This window comes from Dipodomys spectabilis, unplaced genomic scaffold (assembly GCF_019054845.1).
Source record: "Dipodomys spectabilis isolate Male_0828 unplaced genomic scaffold, ASM1905484v1 ptg000370l, whole genome shotgun sequence".
NCBI classification, from domain to species: Eukaryota; Metazoa; Chordata; class Mammalia; order Rodentia; family Heteromyidae; genus Dipodomys; species Dipodomys spectabilis.
In genome coordinates this window covers 1093240-1120959 of record NW_024871047.1, presented here as the reverse complement: position 1 = coordinate 1120959, position 27720 = coordinate 1093240, and the positions used below count along the sequence as shown (strand labels likewise).

Genomic DNA, 27720 nt, shown 5'->3' with positions numbered 1-27720 from the left:
AAACAATAGCAAGAAAGAAAAAACCTATCTTGAGGTTCATTTCATTAACATCATCTTATATGGTCATATGTACATAGCTTTTGACCTTTTCTACTTGTTCTAGACTTATACTAGTTATTGCAAATAAGGGAAACCATGGGACCTATATTTCTTTGGGCCTGACTTACTTCACTTACTTCACTTAATATAATTTTTTCTAAGTCTTTCCATTTCCTAACAAATGGGGCAATGTCATTCTTTCTGATGGAGGCATAGAACTCCATCTCATATACATGTGTATATATATATATGTCATATATATGTATATACATATGTGTGTGTGTGTATATATATATATATATATGCCATATTTTCTTGATCCACGGAGGGGCATCTGGGTTGGTTCTATATCTTAGCTATGGTGAATAATGCTGCAATAAACATAGTTGTGCTGGTAGCTTTAGTGTAGTCTTGTTTGTGAACATTTGAGTACATGCCTAAAAATGGGATTGCTGGGTCATAGGGGAGCTCTATGTGGAGTCTTTTGAGGAACCTCCATACTACTTTCCAAAGTGGTTGAACAAGTTTATAGTCCCACCAACAATGCAGTAAGGTTCCCTTCTGTCCACATCCCCTCCAGCATCTGTTATTATTAGAATTCTTGATTATAGCCATTCTAACTGGGGTGAGGTGTAATCTCAATGTTATTTGATTTGCATTTCTTTTATGGCTAGAGAAGTTGAGCATTTCTTCTGTGTCTATTGGCCATTCTAATTTCCTCTTCAGAGAAGTTTCTCTTTAAGTCTTTAGCCCACTTATTTATCTGGCAGTTGTTCTTTGAGGATTTGTTGTTGGGGGATTTAGTTTTTTGAGTTCTCAGTCTATTTTAGATATGAGACCCTTATCTATTGTATGGCTAGTGAAGATCTTCTCCCAATCTGTAGGCTTTCTATTGATCTTGCTAGCTATCACATATCTAATTTGGAAATACCTAATCTGCCTGAGTTAATCTTAGTGGCACAATCAGATTTTCAGGACATAAAAGTATGATATCAGTGTTATAAAAAGTATATGGGCTGGGAAGGTGGCTCAGTGGTGGAGTGATTTCCTTGCATGCATGAGGCCCTGGGTTCAATTTCTCAGCAATACATAAACAGACAAAGCCAGAACTGGCGCTGTGGCTCAAGTGGTAGAGCGTTAGCCTTGAGCTGAAGAGCTGAGGGTCAGCACCCAGGCCCAGAGTTCAGGCCCCACAACCAACAGCAACAAAACAGCAGAGTACAGAAATAGAAAAATGGAAGAGAAATAAGAGTGATTCGAAGAGAGACAGACAGAGACAGTGTGTGTGTGTGTGTGTGTGTGTGTGTGTGTGTGTGTGTGTGTGTGTGTGTGTATGTTTGTTTGTGCTGTTCTTGAACTCAGGGCCTGTGTGCTGTTCTTGAACTCAGGGCCTGGGCACCGTCTTTGAGGTTTGTTTTCTTTTTTTTTTTTCTTTTTTTTTTTTTTTTTTGGGTCCGGTCATGGGGCCTGAACCCTGGGCCTGGGCGCTGTCCCTCAGCTCTTCAGCTCAAGGCTAGCGCTCTACCACTTGAGCCACAATGCCACTTCCAGCTTTTTTCTTTTTGCTTATGTGGTGCTGAGGAATCGAACCCAGGGCCTCATGCATGCAAGGCAAGCGCTCTACCACTGAGCCACCTTCCCAGCCCCGAGGTTTGTTTTCTTCAAGGCTAATATTCTACCCCTTCAAGCCACAACTCCATTTGTACCTGCACCCAGCTCTAAGATCTTTTTTAAAGTGATATTTGTGGTTTTCAAATAAGACAGGAAATTATGGAACATTTAATTTATATTTTAAGACTATCAAGCTATAATAATTTCAAAATCAATACAGTTAGATATATATCATCTACATTAATAAACCACAAGGTAAAATAGAATTCTGTAAAGAGCTAGGAAAAAATGTAGGTTATCTGGTATGCTCTAGAGAAGGTCTCCCAAAGCATTCTTGAGAAAATATTTCATGAAAGCAGATTAAAATGTTTTGACTTATTTAAATTTTTTCTATGTCCAAATGTTTATAAAACCCACAAACACATTGAAAATCCAAGTAGGAAAATAGTAACAAAAAGTTACTCATTCCAGTCACATGTGGTATACTACTATTTATCATTCCATTTATTTGTTGTTTTTTTTTCTAATCTGAGACTGGGATTCCATACTTGATGCTTTCACTCATTGGCTAATGTTCTACCAACTCAGCCATACCTCCAACCTCCATTTATTTATTTTTTCTGCTCAAGTCTAGTGCTTTCCCTTTTGAGTCATGGCTCTACTTCCAGATTTTTGGTAATTATTTGGTTATAAGAATCTCACAGTGTTTCCTGGCTGGACTGGTTTCAAACCTGAATCCTCAGATCTCAGCCTCTTTAGTGGCAAGGATTACAAGTATTAGCCACCAGTGCCTGGCTTCCATTTATGCTTAATAAAACTGGCTATGAGTCTCCATGTTTGTTTTTGCATTCAGTTTGAAAAGCAATGGCCTACATAATGTCTAGTGAGTAACACTGCAGAATTGGTTCACCCTTTGTCCACACATATTGGCTTATAATATTGCTTTCAGTCATATTTGATGTTCTCTAAGAGCAGAATGAATGCCTTTTTATTAGAAATATATTGTCTTCCCCAGTTTGTGGAAAGCATCTGTATTTTGTCTTTACTTTTAAAAATGAGCATCAATTAGCTGTCCAAGGGCTTTCATTTTGACATGTCCATATACACATGCAATGTATGCTAAGGAAGCTCACCCTCTCCATGGTTCATATTTATCCCTTCTCCCCCTTCCCAAGCTAATTCTGATAAGCTGCTTCACTGTGAATGGGTGCACGTGGGCACACGCGCAAGCGCACGCACGAGCGCGCACGCACACACACACACACACACACACACACACACACACACACACACACACACACACACACATACACCCTTACAGACAGAATCATTCTTTAAATATACATGTATTCAATTTTGGCAGTCAACAACAATCAACCTCCATCCATTTTTCTTAAAGTCTTACTAATATTGCAAAACTTCTCCAGTTTCTTTCACTTGTGCCTTGTGTGTCACTGAAAGGAGCCTTTGACTGCACATCCCAAATTTCTTTAAGCAGCTCAGCCTTTTGTGGTTCTCTTGTATACTCCTTCTCATCTACTCCTGAGGCTCCTCAGGGAACAATCACACCCACAGTAACTTAACCTGCATGTCAGACAGACACAGACAGGTACATATTCTTGTATCTCTGCTTTGTTCCTGGAAGAACATCTATAATCATCTTCAGTCATGGGGCTTGAACTCTGGGCCTGGTCACTGTGCTTCAGCTCTTCAGCTCAAGGCTAGAGCTCTACCACTTGAGCCACAGCACCACTTCTGGTTTTCTGGTAGTTTATTGGAAATAAGAGTTTCACAGACTTTCCTGCCGGGACAGCCTCCTGAGTAGCTAGGATTACAGGCATGAGCCACCAGCTTCCGGCTATAATAACCTTTTTTTTTTTTTTAATGTTTTACTTGTCACCACTTCTGCACTGGACTTTGAAAACATATGCAGGTCATCTTTGGTAACCAGGTCATCAAATACCGGAAAAGTTGTACTGAGGATCTGAAAACAGGAAAAGGGAATCAGAAGGCATGAAATCAACCTTCCATTGATTATAACATATCACTAATGATAGTCATAGGCCTCTCTATCTATCTATCTATCTATCTATCTATCTATCTATCTATCTATCTATCTATCTATCTATCTATCTATCTATCTACCTATCTATCTATCTCTAGCATTTCTCCTGTCTTACTTCATTATCTTCATGTCTAGTGGGAAGGTGAACTTTCTTCTTACACATATTACCTCTACCTCAGGATGGAACTATTGTCTCTCATGTCTCTGGAGTTTTGTGAGAAAGGGAAAATATACTTTGTCTATCACTTTCCCAAACTTCAGTTTCAGTCTGTTACAGGCAAAAACAAATTGTTAACACTTTTTTGAAAATAAATAATCTTTTCTAAAAATGTAAAATAGATTTATGACCAGATAATATACAAGAGACTTATTTATGTTGCTTACCAGCTGTCTTTCTCGAATAATAAATTCTCTCCTCAGATTATTCCAAAATTTATTTAGAGAAGCTAAAAGGCTGCTAATAGAAGTCTTAGCCATTTCTTCATTGTCAATACCTCCCCCACTTCACACAATAATCTATGTAGTTACAAAATTTTACCCAAACTATAGTTTATAATGAACAGGAAGAAATGAACAACTGCATTTTTTAATAGGAAAGAAGAAATTAGGTATGAAAGTCTCTTAATATTCGTGTGTGTGTGTGTGTGTGTGTGTGTGTGTGTGTGTGTGTGTGTGTGAGAGAGAGAGAGAGAGAGAGAGAGAGAGAGAGGGCGGCGGGGGGAGAGATCTTATGAAGAGTAGCATGGAAAAAGTTAAAAATGTTATTTTTTATTGTTGTTGTGCTTTTTGCCAGTCTTGGGGCTTGAACTCAGGGTCTGGGAGTTATTGCTGAGTATTTTTGCTCAAGGCTAGTACTCTATCACTTAAGCTACAACTCCACTTTTATCTTTTTGGTGGTTAATTGGAGATAAGAGCCTCATAGGCTTTCCTGCCTGGTCTGGCATTGAACCACAATTCTTAAATCTCAGCCTCTTAGGTAGCTAGATTGCATGCATGTTATTTTGCTTTAATTTTAAAGTCGCTTTCAAGAGTCCATTTCAGTTGATTTAGAAATTGTTTCTGAAGGAGGTTTTGTTTCTAAGGAGGTTACCATTTCTTGGTGTTTTTCAGAGTAATTCTAAGGGTACCATTGATTTTTCTAAAAATCATATCAACAACTAATGTAATATGTTTGAATTCACTATAAAGCATTGACTATAACTAAATTCTTCACTGTTCTAGGAAGAAATTGCATCTTAGGGTACATTTGATATACCAAACCTTTCAAAGCAATTGGTACAGGATGTAAACCATTACTACATGGGTTGATGAATTCCAGAGAGTGGAGTGAACATACACATGAGTTTTTTCCATGCTGTTCTCTAGCTTCTAGTTACAAATAATAAATTTTGAATATTCAAAGTCTGAGAACTTCCTATTTCTAGACAATGAGCTAAATGACTTTGGAAATAAAATTATGATGAAGCTGGAAATTGGAGCCATTAATATATATTTGTGTGTTATTTGTGGAAAAGCTAATCAAAATGGGATGACTAGCTACAAATAATAATGTGTTATTGCTAATAAATCATAAAATTTGTACCTTATTGTTGATTTGTATATTTTTCTTACAAGATGAATGCTAAACATTATGTGATTTTTTAAAAATAATATCTGTGGAACAGCTGTCACTAGTATATTAAAATGTAAACCTTGTACCAGAATTCAAGAAAAAAAAGAAAAGCAATGGACTAAAAGGTTTCTTCAAGTCCCTTATAAAGCATTATTAGTCCAGTTCTTTGAGAAACTGCCTATAGATGAGTATAGAAACTTGGTGATTATATATAGTAATTCGATGATTGTATGAGACTCATTTTTAAAATACAGATACAAGCTGCTAGCTGCATTGTTACTCTGTAGGGTTGTCAGAGCGATAATAGCATCAGTAATACCAGCTGGGGTTTAGGAAACCCACTTCAAGTCTTTATTCAGTAGTTATATGAGGAGCTAGAGCAAAGAAGATTGACGGCAAAGATGATTCTTGAAACTAGAGAATGAAAAAACAGGAAAATATGGTGGCTATCTATTAGAGGAATATTTCTAAAAGCACACCGGAAGACTTTTAAGATCTTTTCTGTTTAACCCAAAGTGAGGAACCACTGTGGAAATAGCATACATGTTTCTCATAAAACTAAAAAACTAAAAAAAGTAAACTACCATACAACCCAGTGATACCAATCTGGGGCATATATCCCTAGCAATATAAGACAGGATATAATGGAAGCATTTATGATACTCATGTTTATTGCAGCATTGTTCACTATATCCAGTCTATAGAAACAGCCCAGATGCCTTAGAGCTGCTGAAAGGTCAAGAAAATTTGGTACATGTACAAACAAAGTGGAGAATTATTTGGCCTTAAAAAGAATGAAATTATATCATTTGAAGGGAAATAGATGCAACTGGAGAAAATAATGTTAAGCAAAGTAAGTTAGGTTCAAAGACAAGGTCACATATTGTCTCTCATAAGTGTATGCTAGATCTGAAAGATAAATATATGTCTAAATACATTGAGGAATAAACACACACACACACATAACATGCTTTGTAATTGTGGGGATGTTTGAGGGATTTAAAGAGTTGAGAGGAAAAGATGTTAGAAGTTGAAAACTGAAATATAGTGCAACTTTGAATAAATACAACATAATTAGACTTGCTGAAAGCTGTTGAATAATAGGGGGTAATGGGGTGGGGAAAGTGAGAGTAAGAGTCAATCTGATTAAAATATTATATATGCATGTGTGAAATACTGCAGTGAAAACTATTTGGACACAGCATACAAGAAAAAGATGAGAGGCCTGTAAATACCTCCTATCCTAGGTTTGGGTTATAGAGGGATTTGAGGGGCCAATGCAGAAGATAAAGAAGGTAGATGTGGTCAAAATACTTCATGTGCATGTCTGCAAAGAGAACAACAAATTTTGTTGGATTGCGTTTGGGAAAAAAGGAGAGGAGAATGTGGGAGAGTGATGGACTAAGTCTCATCAAGATACATTGTATGCACATATGGGCATGTCAAAATGTAACTCCTTTGTACAACTAATTGATGCTCCTAAAATGTAAAAATATGATAATATTTATATTCTTACGTAGTGCCTTTTATCATTCTCCTCTATTTCACTGTATGGGTTTAAGTCACTGTCTACTATAATTTCAGTGTGGACTTTCCTTAGTATTTTTTTTTGTAGGGCAAGTCTACTAGTGGCAGACTGTTTTGTTATCTGAGAGTATTCTAATTTCTTCATTTTCTTTATTGTTATACTTTTATGGTGATTTATTTTTCAGATACATGAAGTGTATGCATTTTACTTTAAAAACTATTAGTATATATTAGTTGTACTATAACTAATTGTGATATTTCTATTCATACATACAATGTACCTTGATCAATAAGTCCCTCTGCCCACCACCCCTTAAAACAACATCAACAGGTTACATTGCTCTGCATTGATGCACATAAAATACTTTGACCATATTCCCCATCCTTCACCCTCTCCATTTGAACTTCTTTTGAGAATTGTCAATTGAGTTTATTTGCCAAACTAATGATTGGATTGTTGATTTTCTCCCTTCTGTAATGTGTTTCTCTATTCTAGTTACTATTTCCTTGGCTGCAAAATAGCTTTTTCATTTTGATGCAGTCCCATTTGACAATACTTCCTGTTATTTGCTGAGCAATTGCAGTTCTATTCAAGAAGTTTTCTTGTGCCTATTCCTTTATCTTTCAGTAAAGATATATTTACTTGTATTAGTTTCAAAGCTTCATGTCTTATATTAAAATCATTGATCCACTCTCAATTATTATTAGTACATGGTGAGAGAAAGGGAGCTGTTTTAGTCTTCTACATGTGGACATCCCCAGTCTTCTCCCAGCACTAATTATTGAGAGGCTATCTTTTCTTCAACAATGATTTTGTGGACCTTTTTCAAAGATTAGCAGGTTCTGGCTTATTTCCAGGTTGTGTATTCTATTTCATTGTTCGATACCAAATTTGTTCCCAGGTATTTAAGGCTTTCTAAGTCTGTTTTGAATGTGATTGTTTTCCTGTTTTTTTTTTTCCTCACACAATTATTCTTGATATACAGAAATGTTACTATATATTGGTTCTATGTGCAGTCAATGTTTCAATCCTTAGGCATGCTATTAACATTTCTGCTTTAGCCTTCACTTCCTGCTTTTAAGTCTATCAGAGAACAAAAGACTTTTCTTATCATACTGTCACCCCCAAAGCATGCCTATCACCTTTTTATTTTCTAGTATACTCAGTAGTGTTTTAAACTCTTTTTTTGTTTTGTTTTGTTTTTTTGGGTCCGGTTGTGGGGCCTGAACTCTGGGCCTGGGTGCTGTCCCTCAGCTCTTCAGCTCAAGGCTAGTGCTCTACCACTTGAGCCACAGCGCCACTTCTGGCTTTTTTTTCTTTTTGCTTATGTGGTGCTAAGGAATCGAACCCAGGGTCTCAGGCATGCAAGGCAAGCGCTTTACCACTGAGCCACCTCCCCAGCTCGTGTTTTAAACTCTTATTCCCATCTGTATCTCATTTTTAGAAACCTTTTCCCTCCAATGTTTCTCAGTATTTGTGCAAAGTTGTTTACTTTTTTGCAGAGTGTTTTGGCCAATAGCTTTACCTACAAATGCTTTCAGCAATCTTGCCTGTGAATGCAATCATTTTCTGCTTATGCCCTGAGTTTGATTAAATAAAGAGAACTCCTTGTACTACTGGTCCTTGAGGAATCTTCTAGATAGCTTAAAAGCTATGGACCTAACTTTAAAGTAAATGTCGTATTGTTTCTTTTGACATTAAGAATCATACCCCCAGGAGTTGCTATCTTTATGTATGCTGCTAATACCAGATGTTGGAGATGCACATTTAAAATGTTATGGCACACTCTTACCATAAAGCAGCTGCTTTTTTCTTTAATAAGGTCTTCTCTTGTTATTTTAATTTTTAACAGATCCAAGTGCTCTTCAAATGTTGATGATGCTCATTTCTGCCACCTTATTAGTTGCTTTGGGGGAAGGACATAGCCCTTAAGTTCTCTAATTTGTAATTGTAACTAACAGTAGTCCTTATTTTTAAAATTTAAATATTTCTACATGAGTATTGGCCTATTATCCTAAGTTGTTATGTTTGTGTAGTACAGTGCTCTTTATTATTTTTACTTGCTTAAATGTCTTTTTGAGTTTCTGAGCTAGCCCAAAATTTAAAATAGGAAATTTAAGAGCCCTTATAACCCATCAGAAAATCAAGAAAACATAGTAATGTTCCCCACTCCCCCATTTTTTGCAGCCTAATGTGTCAGAAATAAAAACTGGCTACCTCTCCATCATAATGGATCCTGAAGAGATGCCTCTTGACCAACAATGTGACAGGCTTCCCTACGATGACAGTAAATGGGAATTTCCGAGAGATCGGTTACAGCTGGGTGAGCACCAATATCCCTCAACATTCCTTTCTCAATAGACTTATAACATTACTGTGGAAGAAATAAACTAATTGCAATCTAGGATGCACCTGGGTTATTTATGTAGTGCTGATGGCTTTAGACAAAGTGGGATGGATCACAAAGATGGCAATTGAACCAGGCACTAGTACCTCTTGGCTGTAATTGTACCTACTCAGAAGATTGAGATCTGGGGATCACAGTTTCAACCCGGCCCAGCAAACAGATCCATGAGACTCTTATCTCCAGTTAACCAGTAAATAGCCAGAAGTGGAGCTGTGGCTTGAGTGGTCCAGTGTCAGACTTGATTGAAAAAGCTAAGGGACAGTGCTCAGGCCGCCCTGTGTTCAAGCCAAGTACTATCTCTCTCCCCTCTCCCTCTCTTTCTTTCTCTCTCTCTCCTCTCTGTCTTTCTCTCTCTTTCTCTCATCTCTCTCTCTCTGTCTCTCTCTCACACACAGTGGCAATAGAAAATAGAATAGGAATGCCATTTTCTTAGCATAGAACAATGTTTCATTCGTGTGTGTGTGTGTGTGTGTGTGTGTGTGTGTGTGTGTGTGTGTGTGTGTGTGTGTGTGTGGTCGTGGGGCTTGAACTCTGGGCCTGGACACTGTCCCTGAACTCTTCAGCTCAAGGCAAGTGCTCTACTACTTGAGCCACCGCAATTTCTGGTTTTCTGATCGTTTATTGGAGATAAGAGTCTCATGGACTTTCCTCAGATCTCAGCCTCCTGAGTAGCTAGGATTATAGGCATGAGCCACTAATGCCTGGCTAATGTTTCATTCTTCAATAAGGTGTTCCCTTGTTATTTTTTTTTTTTTTTTGGGTCTGGTCGTGGGGCCTGAACTCTGGGCCTGGGTGCTGTCCCTCAGCTCTTCAGCTCAAGGCTAGCACTCTACCACTTGAGCCACAGCGCCACTTCCTGCTTTTTTCTTTTTGCTTATGTGAGGCTGAGGAATCGAACCCAGGGACTCAAGCATGCAAGGCAAGCGCTCTACCACTGAGCCACCTTCCCAGCCCCGTTCCCTTGTTATTTTAAGTTTTCATAGATTTGACTATCCTTCAAAAATTGATTCTGACTCTTTCCATCAGCTCATTAAAGTAACTTAATTCTGCTATAATATATTATGGTAGCAGAGATGTATTATACACATAACATTAGAATTGGAATTTTTAGATATACAAGATGGGTAAACAGGATAGGCAACATGCTTTCTGAGTTTTATTTTTCTCATCTATAAAAAGAAGATATTAATATTGATTCATATAACTTTAGTGAGAATCCAGTGAAATAACATTTGGAAATCTTTTTACAGCTTTAAAATGCTCAAAAATGTTAGATTAGTTTATAATAGTCTCTTTGACAATGAATGTTATAGAAATATATCCAGAGTTCTAGTAACAAGTGAGTCCTTCATCAACCCAAGTAGTTCTTTACACAGCTGCTATGTGATAGCCTTTCATTCTTTTATTCCACATTTATTTATTAGACATCAATCATGTACTAACATTATTGTAGATGCTAGGAATACAGTGATAAAGAAGACAGGCTTTACTGACTTTACAGCTTAGTAAAGTAGACAAATAAAATGATGTAAACAATATAATAATGTCTTGAATAATATAATGTAGAGAATTAACAAATGTTTTGAAGAAAAAATTTACTGCTAAAAGAAAACATTTATAGAGCTGGGAAGGTGGCTCAGTGGTAGAATATGCCTCACATGCATGAGGCCCTGGGTTTGATTCCCCAGCACCATATAAACAGAAAAGGCCAGAAGTGGCACTGTGGCTCAACTGGTAGAGTTCAAGATCCATGACTGACCCCCCCCCCAAAAAAATTTACCACGAAAAGAAAGAATGCAAATTTAATTGCATTGGTATTTCCTGCAGGATGGTATGAAAATCTCCATATAAATGCTTGTCTGTTCTGTTATCTGTTACCAAAGCCAAATTTCTCCTTCTCTTTGGTGTCTTTTCACTACTGCTAATTTTCACTTCTTGCCACCACAGGTAAAATTCTTGGTCATGGTGCCTTTGGTAAAGTGATGGAAGCTTGTGCCTTTGGCATTGACAGAGCGTCAACTTGTAAAACAGTGGCAGTGAAAATGCTTAAAGGTAATATTTCTATACCATGGGAGGCTATGACGGCATATCTGTAGATATTCTCAGGGCAGGTGGAAATCTGGACTAAAAATGACACAAATTAGAAGTAGTAGAAAGATGTAACTACATCCAACTTTCAACCTGTTTAAATCTATGTGTTCATGGAAACATTAGCCTTGAAAATTGAAGTGAATCATCAAGGGACCTTACATGACAGCCCCTTTATTATTATTCTTTTTGGTACAACCTGAGTGTAGAAGTGAAGTTTTCACAATTGTAGTTCATTGTAAGGTCGATATGAGTCAACAGCATGATGTAACTACCAAAATTTCTACAGGGCTTAGTAGAAATTAAGTGAAATAAAATAATCTTAGAATTACAACTATATTCTCATGTTCAGGGATGCAAAAAGCAGTAGTATGCTTCCAGTCTTGAACAGGCAAATGAGTGTTTATATGTTCTAAAACTATTCAATCCATGTAAACTATCTCTTAAACCAATCTGAGGGAAGTTATTGATTACCTCTTCCAGGTTAGTAACACAGAAAAAGTTTATCACAAGGAGGAATAGCTATGAGTGCTCATTTCAAAACAGGAACATGGAAGGTTTACTGAAAGTACATACAGCTTAGAGAATAAGTAAATAAGTGCATGTGAATGTTTTCTTTATGTATTTATTTATAATAGTATTTGGAAAAGACAAGCAATAAATGAGTGATTGTATTCTAGACCTCTCTCCTAGAATTTCTTACCAGTATGCAGGATTTTCTCTGCTTTACTTACTTCTCCTAGGGACAAAAATTCTATTGTTAAATGACTGTGCTTATTTCAAGCAGATTGTGCAACATCCAGTGAGTGCAAAGCTTTGATGTCAGAATTGAAGATCCTCATTCACATTGGTCATCACCTCAATGTGGTCAACTTACTTGGTGCTTGCACTAAGCCTGGAGGTAACTTTTCCATAGCTATCCAGAACTGCTTCTTAAGGGTCATGTTTCTAGGAGAAAGGTAGATACTGATGTAGATATGCCTTCCTGTACTGCATATGAGATTTTTTTTGGGAGGTCCAGTCGTGGGGCCTGGACTCTGGGCCTGAGTGCTGTCCCTCAGCTCTTCAGCTCAAGGCTAGCGCTCTACCACTTGAGCCACAGCGCCACTTCCGGCTTTTTGTCTTTTTGCTTATGTGGTACTGAGGAATCGAACCCAGGGCCTCAGGCATACAAGGCAAGCGCTCTACCACTGAGCCAACTTCCCAGCCCGAGATTCTTTAAACTTAAATTTTTCTTTCACTGTACAAGATTTCCAATGCCTATGTTCTTTGCCACCAACTCAAAAGAAGACTATTATAAAGGGATTGGGCTTATATCTATGATTTCTGACAGCTCAATACCCTATGAGAACTTGAGCACATGAGTTGTGAAGAATACACTTTGGGCTCCAAAATATAGCAAACTAGTCAGTGCAGGAGATTCTGTAGCTCAGTAGCCTGAAGATTTCACCTATTTATTCTACAATCATTTTCTACTCCATGTCTATTAACAGTTTTAAACCCTTTATCTGCACCTGAAACAAAGGCTTTCATTTTTCTAATATATAGTACTTCAGTATCCTTTTATTCAACTATTCTAAATAACCTTTTTTCCTTTTTTTTTTTTTAACTTTTTTTTTTGGGGGGGGGGGGCCCGGTCGTGAGGCCTGTACTCTAGGTCTGGGCGCTGTCCCTCAGCTCTTCAGCTCAAGGCTAGCACTCTACCACTTGACCCACAGCACCACTTCTGACTTTTTTCTTTTTGCTTATGTGGTGCTGAGGAATCGAACACAGGGCCTCATGCATGCAAGGCAAGCGCTCTACCACTGAGCTACCTTCCCAGCCCAAAATAACCTTTTTTACTTTCTTTCTTTCTTTTTTTTTCTACTTTATGGCACTTCACTATCATTTTATTCAACTATTTTAAAGTCTTTCCCTCCCTCGCCCTCTTTCTGTCCCTCCCTCCCTTCTTCCCTCCCTCCCTCCCTCCCTCCCTCCCTCCCTCCCTTCTTTTCTTTCTCTTTCTTTCTTTCTTTCCTTCCTTCCTTCCTTCCTTCCTTCCTTCCTTCTTTCCTTCCTTCCTTCCTTCCCTTTCTTTCTTTCTTTCTTCCCTTCCTTTCTTTCTTCCTTCCTTCCTTCCTTCCTTCCTTCCTTCCTTCCTTCCTTTCTTTCTTTCTTTCTTTCTTTCTTTCTTTCTTTCTTTCTTTCTTTCTTTCTTTCTTTCTTTCTTTCCTTCTTTCCTTCTTTCTTTCTTTCTTTCTTTCTTTCTTTCTTTCTTTCTTTCTTTCTTTCTTGTTGGTCATGGGGCCTGAACTTTGGGCCTGGGTGCTGTCCCGCAGCTCTTCAGCTCAAAGTTAGCACTCTACCACTTGAACCACAGCGCCACTTCCAGCTTTTTCTGTGTATGTGGTGCTGAGGAATCGAACCCAGGGCCTCATGCATGCAAGGCAATCATTCTATCACTGAGCTACCTTCCCAGCCCCCTTACTTAGTTTTGAAAGAACTCTTTTATTTTATTGATTTTGTGAATTGTTCTTTTGATTTCCAGTTGATGAACTTTAAAACTGAGCTTTATTACTTCTTCTATTCCATTAATTTTAGTTTTCCTTTATTTTTTGATATTCTAAGACATTAAGATGAATTATTAGGTCATTATTTTGTGCTCATAGCTACAAATCTCCCTCTTTGAATTGCTGTATCACACCAGTTTTGGAAATTTATATTCTCATTTATATTTTATTCTAAGACATTTTAATTTTCTCTGATTTCTTCAGTGACCCAATGATCAAAATAAATCATAATGTTCATTTTGCCCATTTTATATACTTTCTGTAATTTTGAGTTTCTAATTTCTAGATTTATTTATTGTTTGGCAAGAAACAAGTTATTCTCTTTTTGTATTTAATGTCTATGGAAAACATAGATATTAGTTAAGTCCATTTGATTTATGATGCATATTAACTTTGAAGTTTCATCCTTAACTCTTTGTCATAATGATCTATTTCTTGATGATAGTGAGATACTGAAATCTTCCACTACCACGTTATCTGGACATTTATGTATCTTTATGTTCAGTTATGTTTTTTATGAACTTATGTGCACAATTATTTGTTGCATCTGTACTTAAAACCAGTATATCTTCTTGTTCCTTTCATTATTGTGTAGTGATGTTCTTTATCTTTTCTGACTAATTTTGGATTGGATTTACTTTATCAGCTTGCTTTTGGATTATATTTTCTTGAAATGCCATTCTCCATTCTTTTACTCCTAATATATGTAGTCTTTACAAGCAAATTGTGTTTCTTACAGACACCATATAATGGGATTTTGTTTTTCAATCCATTCAGCCAGTATGAGTTAGAGTTGACACCATTTTCACTTAGATTATTATTTTGATTTTTTTTTTTTTGCTAATTTTCATACCTTTATTGTTCTCCTCCAGCCTATTTAGTACGCTTTGTTCTTCTCTTTCTCTCTTACTCAGATGGTTGTTGGATTACATAGCTGAAAATATTTGATTCTTTCCCAATTCTCACTTGTTTATCTGTTCTTCTCATTAGATTTATTCTTTCTTGAGCTCTAATGATTGTAATGATTACAATTATCTTCCTGAATTGTGTATTGAATTCTTTGAAAGTATCTTCTGCAATGTTGGGTTCATTTCCATGAGTTGCTTTCATTTGTATTTATCTTAGGAATCCTTCTTCTCTTTTTGGGGGGGGGGGTCAGTCCTGGGGCTTGAACTCAGGGCATGAGTACAGTACATGAGCTTTTTCTCAAGGCTATTGTTCTACCACTTTAAGCCATAGCTCCACTTATGGTGTTGACCTGTGATCCTCAGATCCTCATATCCTCAGATCTCAGCCTCCTAAGTATTTAAGATTACAGTTCTTGGCCTGGAATTCTTTATTTCTCCCTGTTGATTATAGTTTCTTCCATGTTACACATCCCAGTATACTTCAGAGTCAAGCTCAGGAGGTTCGTTGACCTTACTTTGACAGTCTTCAAACTACTTTTGCTAACCTTTCTCCTCCTTCTTTACCAGTCTGTTTTTTCAAAAGACAATCACCATTCTTTTTAACATTAGTTATAGTCAAGTTATTTATGACTAGAGCTATTTCAAGATATTGTAAGACATCCCTAATCATAAGGTCACCAAAACAAGGATAGTCAAAGAGTTTGCTACATCGCATCATAGTTCATGAACATTTTTTGGTAGGTCCTTTGATGATCATAGTAGAATTCTGCAAATATGGAAATCTGGCCAACTTCCTGAGAGGAAAGAGAGGAGATTTTATTGCTTCCAAGGTAAGTTCCCCAAAAGAACTCCATACTCATTTCCAATATTGGAGTCCTTTCTGTAGATTTTCTATTGGTAATTAGGAATAAAGGGAGAATAGAAACAGTATAGGATAGCAGTGGTGAGTGATGATATTGGTTAAAGACTATAGGATGTGCATTTATACATTCAATAGAGATTTTAATACAGTGAGCTCTGAAGCAGGCAGTTTATCATTGAATGAAATATCTTTGCTTCGTGTTGGCCTCAATTACACTCTGAAGCCCAGAGTGGTTAGGTAATGCAAGACTCCACCATTTCCTTAGTCTTCTGTAGCCATGAGTCCAAGCTATCTGATTTAACCTTGAGCTCCAGGATGAGGTTTTTCAGGTTAGATAATTTTTACTTCTAGGAAATGATCAGGAACTCAAGTCTTTTACCATTTCCCTTTTATGTCCATGTTGCGTGCTATACTCCTTACTCCTTGGTGGAAAAATTAATTGACTCCACTTCTTAGAGTACTGCAAAAGAATTGCATCACATAAAACATGCTTTATCTTGGAAAGTATCTGAAATTAGGTTATAAATGAAGAAAAAAATATTTGTCTTCAGTTATCTGAGTCAGTGTTCAACTTACCTAGCCATGTATTAGTTTAAGATACAAGGTCCTCCTATAGACTAGTTTTAGCAACGGGAAAGGAAGTAGTAGGTCTAAAACATCATGAGGCTCCATTCTATTATCTGTGCTCCGGAAAAGTCCTTTTGAGCATAGAGCTCAAGAATATTATAATTTGGTATCCATTGGATTACATATTCCATAGAATATTCTGGGCCTCGGAAGTTCTGCTAACTTCTGGGGCAAAATGCTTCCCCAAAGTGGCTAGCTCTAGGTCTTTTATCTATTAAAGATGAATTAATTGGTATTAAGGCATGGGGAAAAGAGCCTTGGGTTGGTATTCATTACTATCCACTTAGACTCAAGCTATGTAGAGTTTAGCTACTGCCTTATATCTTTTTGTGCCTTAGTTTCTCTAATGGAAATGTAAAGTAAGGTGGAATAGGTGATTTTTAATGTCTGTTCTAATTTTGAGACTCTATTTAAATTACCAGTCTCAGCTCAATATGGAAAAAAAGATGAAGACTATTCATGATTTGGACAATGATCTTACACAGCTGACTAAGTACCGTCTGCAGAGCATGGCTAGTACAGGAAGTTCCACCAGCTCAGGTTTCATTGAGGACAAGAGTTACAGTGAATCTGATGAGGAAGAAGGAAGTAACCACCACCTTGTGGGGGCCACATCCATCCACCAAGTAGGTATGTACAAGTGGGCCCTTCTTCTCAAGAGTTTGAGGCAGGGGACAGTACAGATGTTCTAGAACCCTACACTCAATTCCATTTTACAGAACTTCTCTGGCATTTTTTATTGCTAAATTTCTCCAGAAAACTTTATGCTCTATCCTAAGGTTATTGTTATCCAGTAACGTACACAGTATATATGGAATCAGTATTTGGTCTAGTCAAAGGTGATTGCTTATTCAACACACGTAATTAGTAAAAGAAGTAGAAACTGAACTCAGGCTTCTTACTTCTTCCAATCTTTCCCCATCATCCTCATTAGAGCTATGAGATTCAGGCATCAACTCTGAGGATTTGTCTTATTTTGCCTGAGGTCTCTGCCTACCTATGTCCTCCAATGTTGCTTCTGATCTTCCCTGGATGGTTGCACTCCTTGCTCTGCTAATGTCATTTCAGAGTCCTTTGGGTTACAAAAAGTCCTTGATAGATGGTATCTACTTTTTTGTAAGCATGAGGGGCCTTCCACTGTCTTGATAATTCATTACATTTGTATTTTATTGCTTGTTTTACTATGTTCCATTTGGTAAGTCACATATCTTCTCTACGTTTCTGTTTTCTTCATGTGAAAGAAAGTAAAAAACTTTGTTCAGTGTCTTTTTAATGGATATTCTACTCTGGTGCATTTAATGCAACTACCCTAGTGCATGCACCTTAGGAAGTTCAGAAGTACTTTCTGTGAACTTTACATCTATTGAGAAAAAGAGGAGGGAAAGATACATTGAGTGGAACAGATCAATGCCGGCCACACATGTTATTGCAATATTTTAAAGTCTGTTGTCACCATGAATCATGGACATTAAAAAAACAGTAAAACTCTGGCTTCCAAAAACCATATTCATTTAAAAAATATCTTTAAGTAGTTGTACAAGAAAAGTATCATTTAATAAAGCAGAATATGAATACAATGCATCTTGATCCGGGTTACCTACTTCAACAGTCTCATCCCCCTTCATCCCAGCCCTTCCCTTGAATTTCTCAATTTTGTGGTATATACAATAAATTATTTTTGGGGGGAGTAGTCATGGGGCTTGAAGTCAGGGCCTGGGTGCTGTCCCTGAGCTTTTTTGCTCAAAGCTAGCACTCTACAACTTTGAGCCACAGCACCACTTCCAGTTTTCTAGTGGTTAATTGGAGATAATAGTCTTATGGCTTTTTCTGCCCAGGCTGGCTTTGAACCACAATCCTCAAATCTCAGCTTCATCAGTAGCTAATTACAGGCATGAGCCACTGGCACCTGGGAAGGAGTATAACCACCCAGGAAAGATCAGAAGCAGCATTGGAAGACATAAGTAGGCAGAGACCTCAGGCAAAACAAGACAAATCCTCAGGGTTGATGCCTGAATCTCATAGCTCTAATGAGGATGATAGGGAATGAATTCTTGACTGCATTATCCCCCACTATCCCCTTAATTTTTTACTCCTCTGGACAAATGGATTAAGAAAATGTGGCTTAAATACACAATGGAATTTTACTCATCCATTAGGATGAATGATATTGTACCAATCATAAGGGAATGGAAAGACTTGGAAAGAATTACATTAAGCAAAGTAAGCCAGACTCAGAGAAACAAAGCTTGCATGGTTTTTCTCATTTAGTGACAGATAAAATGTGCCCATAAATCTATTATTAAACATATTGGGTGGTATGCAAACAGTTACAAATGAATTAACTGAATTATAATAGACTTTATGAAGCACCCAAATAGTACAATTTTTAGAAAGATTAAGTCAAAGCCCAACAAAATGAGCACTATCTTCTGTTTCCTACCCCAAAAAGCCAAGGAAATCTTGATAAACTATGTATCCTTTCTGGAAGCAATATACAGTAACCACAGAAAAATCAAGGTATGAGCTATTAACTTTTTCTTGAGATAACCTTGTAAATGTTCTTGATACCTATAAGTATATAATTATCACTTTAAAAACATACATGACATCTTAAAAACAAAGCTTCTTGTCAAAAAATTGCCTCTATTCTCCAAGATTTTGTGGAAATCAGGTGTCTTTAGCTCTCCAGGCTTATGAGGCATTACTCTTGACTTTCTTCTTCAATCTTTGTTCTTCTTTAGACACAGATGATCTCTACAAGTGCCCTCTCACTTTGGAGGATCTGATCTGCTATAGCTTTCAAGTAGCCAAGGGCATGGAGTTCCTCGCTTCCAGAAAAGTGAGTATCCATATTCTTCTTTCACTTCCACTGACTAGCAAAGCAAGGCTGGTGAATTTCCATCACAGTGATGTCTGTGATAGCTAGTACTTTTTTCTGCATTCCTACCCCATATCTTATACCATTATCCATCTCTTTCCCTTTCTAGTTGTTCTTTGCAAATTTTATGTGCATTTACCTTACAGACAGCTACTCACCTTGAATGTCTTCTATTGTTGGAATTTACTTTTCAGACTCAAATCAAATCAATGGTTTTAATATTTAAATCCCATTACTGAGTTGTGGTGATTAGTATATATTGAAAGAAAAGTCATTCAGCAAATGTATCTTGATTGCATAGAATATTCTTTGTGTAAGTACTAGAGATACAGATAGGAAAGATTCAAGTTTTCTCCTCAGAGTCTAGTGAATAAGAAAAATATTACACTGAGCACAAGAGGCTATAGCCTATAACAGATACATGAAATAAATGTTTTCTAACTATATAAGGGGAATCCTGGAGAATTTATGAAGGTTTCTTAGATAAAATTATATTTGAACATTATAATAAAGACAATTTTTGTGCTGGTCCTGGGGCTTAAACTTACAGCCTAGGCACTGTCCCTGAGCTTTTTGTTCAATGTTAGAACTCTTCTTCCACTTGAATCCCAGTGCCACTTCCAGATAATTTTTGGTAGTTAATTGGAGATAAGAGTCTCACAGAGGGCTAGGAAGTTTTCTCAGTGGTAGAGCACTTGCCTTGCATGCCTGAGTCCCTGGGTTCGATTCCTCAGCACCACATAAGCAAAAAAGAAAAAACCTGGAAGTGGTGCTGTGACTCAAGTGGTAGAGCGCTAGCCTTGAGCTGAAGAGCTGAGGAACAGTGCCCAGGCCCAGAGTTCAGGTCCCGTGACTGGACCCCCCCCCCCCCAAAAAAAAAAAAAGCACCTTGTCTATGTCCTTAAAAAAAAAAGAGTCTCACAGACTTTCCTGTCCAGGCTGGCTTTGAACCATGATCCTCAGATCTCAGCCTCCTGATTGGCTAGAATTATAGACATGAACCACTGGTGCCCAGCTAAGACATGCAAATTTTAAGACGTGTAGGATTCCTGGAGTTGAATGGAGGAGATGCAGGTGGACAAAATGTTGGCAAAGTCTGAGCACAATGCCAAAGTTTCATGATTTCCAGTTGCCACAGAATTAATGTTAGCCAGAAATACCACATGCTCAGGTTCAGGTTGATACTTTAGGAATTTACTTTTGATTGTCAGGGTGAACAAACAGGTGAATAGTCCATGGGGCTAGAGTAGAAGCAGAGAAAACATCTGAGAGATCATTACAGTTGTGTAATGAAAGAAAATATATTTGTAACCGAGGATACTAATCATATAATACAGCATGAGAGGATACACTTATGTTCAAATTTCAGGTAATATATTTACCCAGGATCCAAGATCAAAGCATATAGGAGGTAGCTAAATGGGAGATATCATGCAAGTGTGGTAGAGGTTTTACCCTCTCCCCCCCAAGTCAAATTTTAGAATTGATTAATCATCTATATCTTGGTAAATATTAACGTAAGACAGTTTTCATCTGGAGTTGTATACTTTTTCCACATTTCCATTCATTTTCTGATCTCCTATTCCTTTTCCACACTTTGCTTCTGTCTTCCACACTTAAATGTTGCCTGTCCCTTGGCTGAAAATTTGTTAACCTGCACCCTCCTAGGGCCTCACAACACTCAGAAGTATCTTTTTTCCCTTTCTTTAGTGCATCCATCGAGACTTAGCTGCTCGGAACATCCTTCTAGCTGATAACAATGTTGTGAAGATCTGTGACTTTGGTTTGGCCAGGGACATATACAATGATCCTGATTATGTTTGGAAAGGAGATGTAAGTTCAAGCTTCTCTGATACATAGCACCAATTCCAGGATCTTGGGCCTTGTCAATGTTATGGACTCTCTTCTCATGGTTCTCTCTATTTTTGGTTTTCTAGGCAAGACTCCCACTTAAGTGGATGGCTCCTGAAGCTATTTTTGACAAGATTTATACCACCCAGAGTGATGTGTGGTCCTTTGGAGTTTTGCTTTGGGAAATATTTTCTCTGGGTAAGTGAGTATGTTTCTGACCACTCCTTTTCCCCTGTCAGTCACAGCTGCTGTTGCAAACCAGTCATCACTGCACATAGTCCCAGATTTTTAAAGGATCATAGACAGAATTAGGTAGAAAATTCTGTTTGTTTGGAGGGTGAGGAGGGCTTGAACTCAGGGCCTGGGCACTACCTCTGAGCTTTTTTATTCAAGGCTAGTACTCTACCACTTGAGCCTCAACTCCACTTCTGGCATTTTGGTGCTTAATTGGGAGACAAGAGTATCATGGACTTTCCTTCTGTGCCTGGCTTCAAACCATGTTCCTCAGATCTCAGCCTCCTATGTAGCTAAGACTATAGGCATGAGCCACTGGTATTGGCTTACATTGTTAATGGAAGAAAAACATTAAACACACAACCAAACAAAGGAGGGGGTAACAATGCTTGATAGGAAATGTACTCATTACCTTACTCATATAACTGTAATTCTTCCGTACAGTATCTTTACAATATATTATATATATAATACACACACACACACACACACACAGCCTACAGATGGCCTCACACTTTTAAGAAAACTCTGAAGTACTATAGACGTTACACAAGAGCCTCCTTCCATGACTCTAAATCCAAAACTTTCTATGGTACAAGGGAGATTTTTTAATTTCTTAAAATTATTCATATATGCCTTTTGGGGAAATTGAATGCATCTAGCTAATTCAGAAACAATTTTCTTAGTTTTGTGTTACTGAATAGAAAAGAAGTTTCAAAGGTTTGGATCACTAAGTTATGAAATGATGAAAGATATTCTTTTTGCCCAAGGAAATTACTTTGGTCCTCCTACAGAATTGCCCTCAGTCTAGTCTCAGATGATTTTAGAGATAGGTAAAGAAAAGATGTTTTCACAAAAAAGAAAAAGACACAATTCAGTTTTTACCTAAGTCATATGTGATAAAAAGCCAAAATAGAGGCCAGCACAGTGATTCCTGCTTTTGATTACAGCTCTGTAGGAAGCAGTAGGTAAGTGAATCTTGGAGTTAAACCAGTCCTAGGCAAAAAATGGGCATCTACATGAAATGTAACTAAAGCAACACAGGATTGGAAATGTGGCTCATGTGATGAAGTGCCTCCCTAACAAATGAAACCCCAAGTTCAAATTTCAGTAATGCCAAAACAACAACAACATGTGTAAGTGATACACTGGGACAATGTCAATATGAGATACAATGTATGAGAAAATTTGAATTTGTGAATAGACCTCTCAATATTGTATCTTTGCTGAAAAATGCACAATGGCACATAATCCATTTTACAAACATAACTGTTTTGGAAGGGTGCTCTTGGCAAGGAGATGGAAAAGAGGCTAAGTAACTTTTCAGAGTATATAGTTTAGAATTTGACCATATGCCATCTTCTTTTTACTAGGTTCCACAGAATTTGTACTGCTTTCAGTAACACTAAATAAATAAAATAAATGTTGTTGGGTAGGTGAATATTAATTTGTTTTAGTCATTTTGAGGAAAGTCTATGAAATGCTTTACATATTTCTCTGACCCAGTAACTCTTAAAATATGTCATTACTCTCACGACTACCCTCTCCTGTCTTATGTTTTAATTTCACCTTCTCTTCTTCCTTCCAACTTTTTCTTGACATATTTACTTGTAGTGGGATGTCAACATTACCCTGATCATGCTGTGTCCAAAGTCATCACCTCATATTTTGTTGCTAGAGTTCTTAGGTTTGCATGGTTACTTCTATGAGAAGATCATACTTTTAAAAGTTGAGATAAGCTAGGCACTAGTTGCTCACACCTGTAATCCTTACTACTCAAAAGGTTGAGATCTGAGATCACAGTTCAAAGCTACCCCAGGCAGGAAAGTCCATAAAACTCTGATCTTCAATTAACCACCCCCCAAAATTCAGAAGTGGCACTGTGGCTCAAGTGGTGGAGTGCTAACTGGCCTTGAGCATAAAGAAGCTCAAAGACAACATCCAGGCCCTCAGTTTAAGCCCCAGGACTGGCACACACATAAAAAATTGAGAAAGTTGGAAGCATAGAAACCAGATCAATTAAACATAATTACATCACATATTACCATTTAATTGTAAGACACTGGACTTCCACAGAAATTTCCTTCCAAGAGATACAGCACTTTTAGTAACTATATAATAATGTAGGTGATATGCATTATTATTTGAAAATTACTAAAGATATATTACTATCTTATTCATTCCAGCTTCCTGTGAGATAATATAGGTATTATTTATTTTTGGACAAACTGTGGATCAGAGAAATATTATACACAAGGTCATACAAAAAATACAGCTATGTGGGACTCAAATATCAATATATTAGATTCAAAGTTCTTTCCTGTAAATGAATCTTCTCAGCTATAGGACTGTTGGGATTTTGTGTGGCAGAAATGTTAATATGGGGCCTAGTTGGAGGAAAGAAGTCAGGGGGAAAATGCACTTGAAGGGTATATTAGGACCTTGGCTCCTTCTCCTCTCTTTGTTTCTTTCTTTCTTTCTTTTCTTTTTCTTTTTTTCTTTCCTTTTTTCTTTTTTTTTTTTTTTTTCTTTTTGGTCATGGGGCCTGGGCGCTGTCCCTCAGCTCTTCAGCTCAAGGTGAGTGCTCTATCACTTGAGCCCCAGAGCCACTTCTGGTTTTCTGGTGGTTTATGGAAATAAATCTCACAGACATTCCTGCTTGGGCTGGCTTTGAACCACGATCATCAAATCTCAGCCTTCTGAGTAGCCAGGATTACAGGCATGAGCCACTGGTGCCTGGCTTTTCTTTGTTTCTTGACAGCTTGATGTGAGAAGCTTTCCTGCAATATCAATTTTCCTGCCATGATGCTCTGTCTAGCTGCAACTCAAAGTGATGGGGGCCAAGCAACTTCTGAAATAATAAAGCAAAAGAAGTCTTTACTTTTTATAACTTGATTTTCATCTCAGGTATTTTGTGATAGCAATGGACAGCTCCTTAGCACAATTGAGTAAAGCTTCTGGGGAACAGTTAAGAACCAAACCATAACACTGCACCCCAGTCCCAAAAGGTTCATGGCCTACTCACAATGCAAAATACATCTAATCTACCTTGTAATCGTAACAGTTCTAGTATTACTCATAAATTTAAGTCCAGAATTTCCTCTGAGATGCAAAGTAAACTTGTAATATCAATAAACTAAAAAAAAAACAAGGTTATGCCAGGTGCCACTGGCTCATGCCTGTAATCCTAGCTACTCAGGAGGCTGAGATCTGAGGATCACGGTTCAAAGCCAGCCCAGGCAAGAAACTCCATGAGACGCTTATCTCCAATAAAAACCACCAGAAAACTGGATGTGGTGCTGTAGCTGAAGTGGTAGAGTGCTCACCTTGAGCTGAAGAGCTGAGGGATAGCACCCGGGCCCAGTGTTCAATCCCCACGACTAACAAAAAAAAAAAAGAAGAAGAAAAAAACAAACAAGGTTATATACTTCCAAGATATAATGGCACTGAGTAAATCCTGTTATAAAAGGGAAAGAAGAGGGACATTACACAGAATGATGTGACTCAGCAAGGAAAACATTCCTATAGCCTGATGTCTGTCATCTGGGGCATATGGTAGCATGATGTAACCCTCAAAGGGTTTAGGCAACCTTACTAATACAGCATTGTCAGTCATAGCCCATATGGCTGGACTCTACTCATTGCCTGCAACCTTCTTTAGCAGTTATCTCCAGATTTCTATCATTTTCAATTTCTAGGGATTTCTGGTGCAGTTTCAGCTTCATTCTCAAACCTTCATACATCACTATCCTTTGGGTTGTATACAGGGACTCTGATGGCCATATACAGCCTTGCTTCCCAGGCTTTCCTTCAAAACCTCAGTGGAAGCCTCCATAACTTTTGCATTTATATGCTTGTAAAACCATCATCATGTGGATGATACCAAGATCTGCCACCAACATGAGCTACATCTGTTGGTTTCTCTGGAACCTCAGCAATTTCTGAGTGCCTTCCCAGTTGAACTCCAAGAAACAAAACAGAGAAGTGGGAGCACTAATACCCTATGAAACCCGTATATAAGCCAAGGGCTTTAAGTGTCTTTTCTGCATTATTTATCATACTGAAGATATGGAAACAGCCTAGATGTTCTCAGTGGAGAAAAAGATAAAGATGGGATTTTATTCATCCATTAGGAAGAATTATATTGCATCATTTTTTCTTTTTTTCTTGTTATTGTAAAAATGCACAGAAGGGTTATAGTTACATAAATTAGGTAAAGAGTACATTTTCTTTTTATACAATGCCACCCCTTCCCACACTCTTTTCCAATTCATGTTATTTGTTTTTTTTTTTGGGTCCGGTCATGGGGCCTGAACTCTGGGCTTGGGTGCTGTCCCTCAGCTCTTCAGCTCAAGGCTAGCGCTCTACCACTTGAGCCACAGCACCACTTCCGGCTTTTTTCTTTTTTCTTATGTGGTGCTGGGGAATCAAACCCAGGGCCTCATGCATGCAAGGCTAGCACTCTACCACTGAGCTACCTTCCCAGCCCCTCCAATTCATGTTATTTGTAAAAAAAATGGATGGACCTGGAAAACAGACCAAAGGTGCATGTTTCCTCTTTTTTTTTTTTTTTTTTTTTTTAAATTTTATTTTATTTTATTTGAGAACATACTGTACAGAGGGGTTACAATTACATGGGCAGGATAATGCATACATTTCTTACCAAGCATTGCAGCCTCCTCCTTTGTTTACCCTTCACCTCCCTTCCAAGCCTCCCCCCTCCCCCCCGCCCAATCCTTCCCCCCCCACACCGACATTGTAAAGCTCATTTTTGACATGACATTTTGTACTTCTCATTGTTGCAACAGGTCCACCTGAATCCTTAAACGACTTGTTTGTCCCCATCTCCTCCACAAGTTATACTGACATCAAATATAGTGAAAGCGGGGGTTACACTGTGGGGGAGGGACATACAAAGCAACAAAGAAATAATCTTATAAATGCGTTAGAAACACATGCATGAAAGAAAAAAAAAACATTAAAATACATATTTAAGGGTTCGTTTTCCTAACATCACATTATCTGACCTTTTCCGCTTGACTCATACATATACTAGATATTGCAAAAAGGGAAACCATGGGACCTATGTTTCTTTGGGCCTGGCTTACTTCACTTAATATAATTTTTTCCAAGCCTTTCCATTTCCTAACAAATGGGGCAATGTCATTCTTTCTGATGGAGGCATAGAATTCCATTGTGTATATATACCACATTTTCTTGATCCATTCATCTACTGAGGGGCATCTGGGTTGGTTCCATATCTTAGCTATGGTAAATAATGCTGCAATAAACATAGTTGTGCTGGTAGCTTTAGTGTGTTCTTGTTTGTAAACATTTGGGTAAATGCCCAAAAGTGGGATTGCTGGGTCATAGGGGAGTTCTATGTGAAGTCTTTTGAGGAACCTCCATACTGCTTTCCAAAGTGGTTGAACAAGTTTACATTCCCACCAACAATGAAGTAAGGTTCCTTTCTGTCCACATCCCCTCCAGCATCTGTTGTTGTTAGAGTTCTTGATTTTTGCCGTTCTAACTGGAGTGAGGTGATATCTCAATGTTGTTTTGATTTGCATTTCTTTTATGGCTAGGGATGTTGAACATTTCTTCATGTGTCTATTGGCCATCCTTCTTTCTTCTTCAGAGAAGTTTCTCTTTAAGTCTTTCACCCACTTATTTATTGGGCAGTTGTTTCTTTGAGGATTTGTTGTTGGGGGGTTTAATTTTTTGAGTTCCAAGTATATTTTAGATATGAGACCCTTGTCCGTTGTATGGCTAGTAAAGATCTTCTCCCAATCCGTGGCTTTCTATTGATCTTGCTAGCTATGTCATTTGCCCTGCAGAAGCTCTGCAACTTTATGCAATCCCATTTGTCCAACCTTTCTTTGATTTGTTGTGTTTCCGGGTCTCTATTCAGAAAATTTCGGCCTGAGCCAAGGAGACCTAGGGTTTCTCCTATTCCATCCTGTAATGTTTTTAGAGTGTCTGCTTTGAGTTCAAGGTCTTTGATCCATTTGGAGTTGATTCTGGTGCAGGGTGATATATAAGGATCTAGCTTTAGTTTCCTACATGTAGTTAACCAATTTTGCCAGCACCATTTACTGAAGAGGCTGTCTTTCTTCCATTGTATTGTTTTAGCTCCCTTATCGAAGATTAGATGGCTATAGGCATGTTTCCTCTTATATGTGGCAGCTAGATCTAATTTTTAAATATACAAGTAAACACACATTGTGTTGTATTCAAGTGTATACACATGAATTAACTGAAGTATGGTATTTTCAGGGAAGAATTCAAATGCTGTAATTTCTTAGAAAAACAAACTCATGGTCTGCCAAAATAAATACGAGGAAATTAGCACTTGAATGGTATAAGAAGGTTAAGAGGAGCAGTGTAGATGAATTAAGAGAGGAAGGAGATGAGAATGCAGTTGTAATATTCATGTATATCCTATGAAACTAGGAAAATTA

General features: G+C 37.7%; 1 protein-coding gene across 3 annotated transcripts in view; it reads left to right on the top strand.

Annotated features, from left to right (window-relative positions):
* Positions 1 to 27720, top strand: part of LOC122096363 (vascular endothelial growth factor receptor kdr-like) — a 179940-nt gene that overhangs the window by 118999 nt on the left and 33221 nt on the right. For all 3 annotated transcript variants that reach the window (XM_042666894.1, XM_042666892.1, XM_042666893.1), the window contains exons 18-25: positions 9043 to 9178; positions 11210 to 11314; positions 12138 to 12251; positions 15549 to 15637; positions 16719 to 16926; positions 19038 to 19135; positions 20885 to 21007; positions 21112 to 21223. In XM_042666894.1, the coding sequence (XP_042522828.1) occupies positions 9043 to 9178; positions 11210 to 11314; positions 12138 to 12251; positions 15549 to 15637; positions 16719 to 16926; positions 19038 to 19135; positions 20885 to 21007; positions 21112 to 21223 (985 nt within the window). The remainder of the gene's footprint in view (positions 1 to 9042; positions 9179 to 11209; positions 11315 to 12137; positions 12252 to 15548; positions 15638 to 16718; positions 16927 to 19037; positions 19136 to 20884; positions 21008 to 21111; positions 21224 to 27720) is intronic.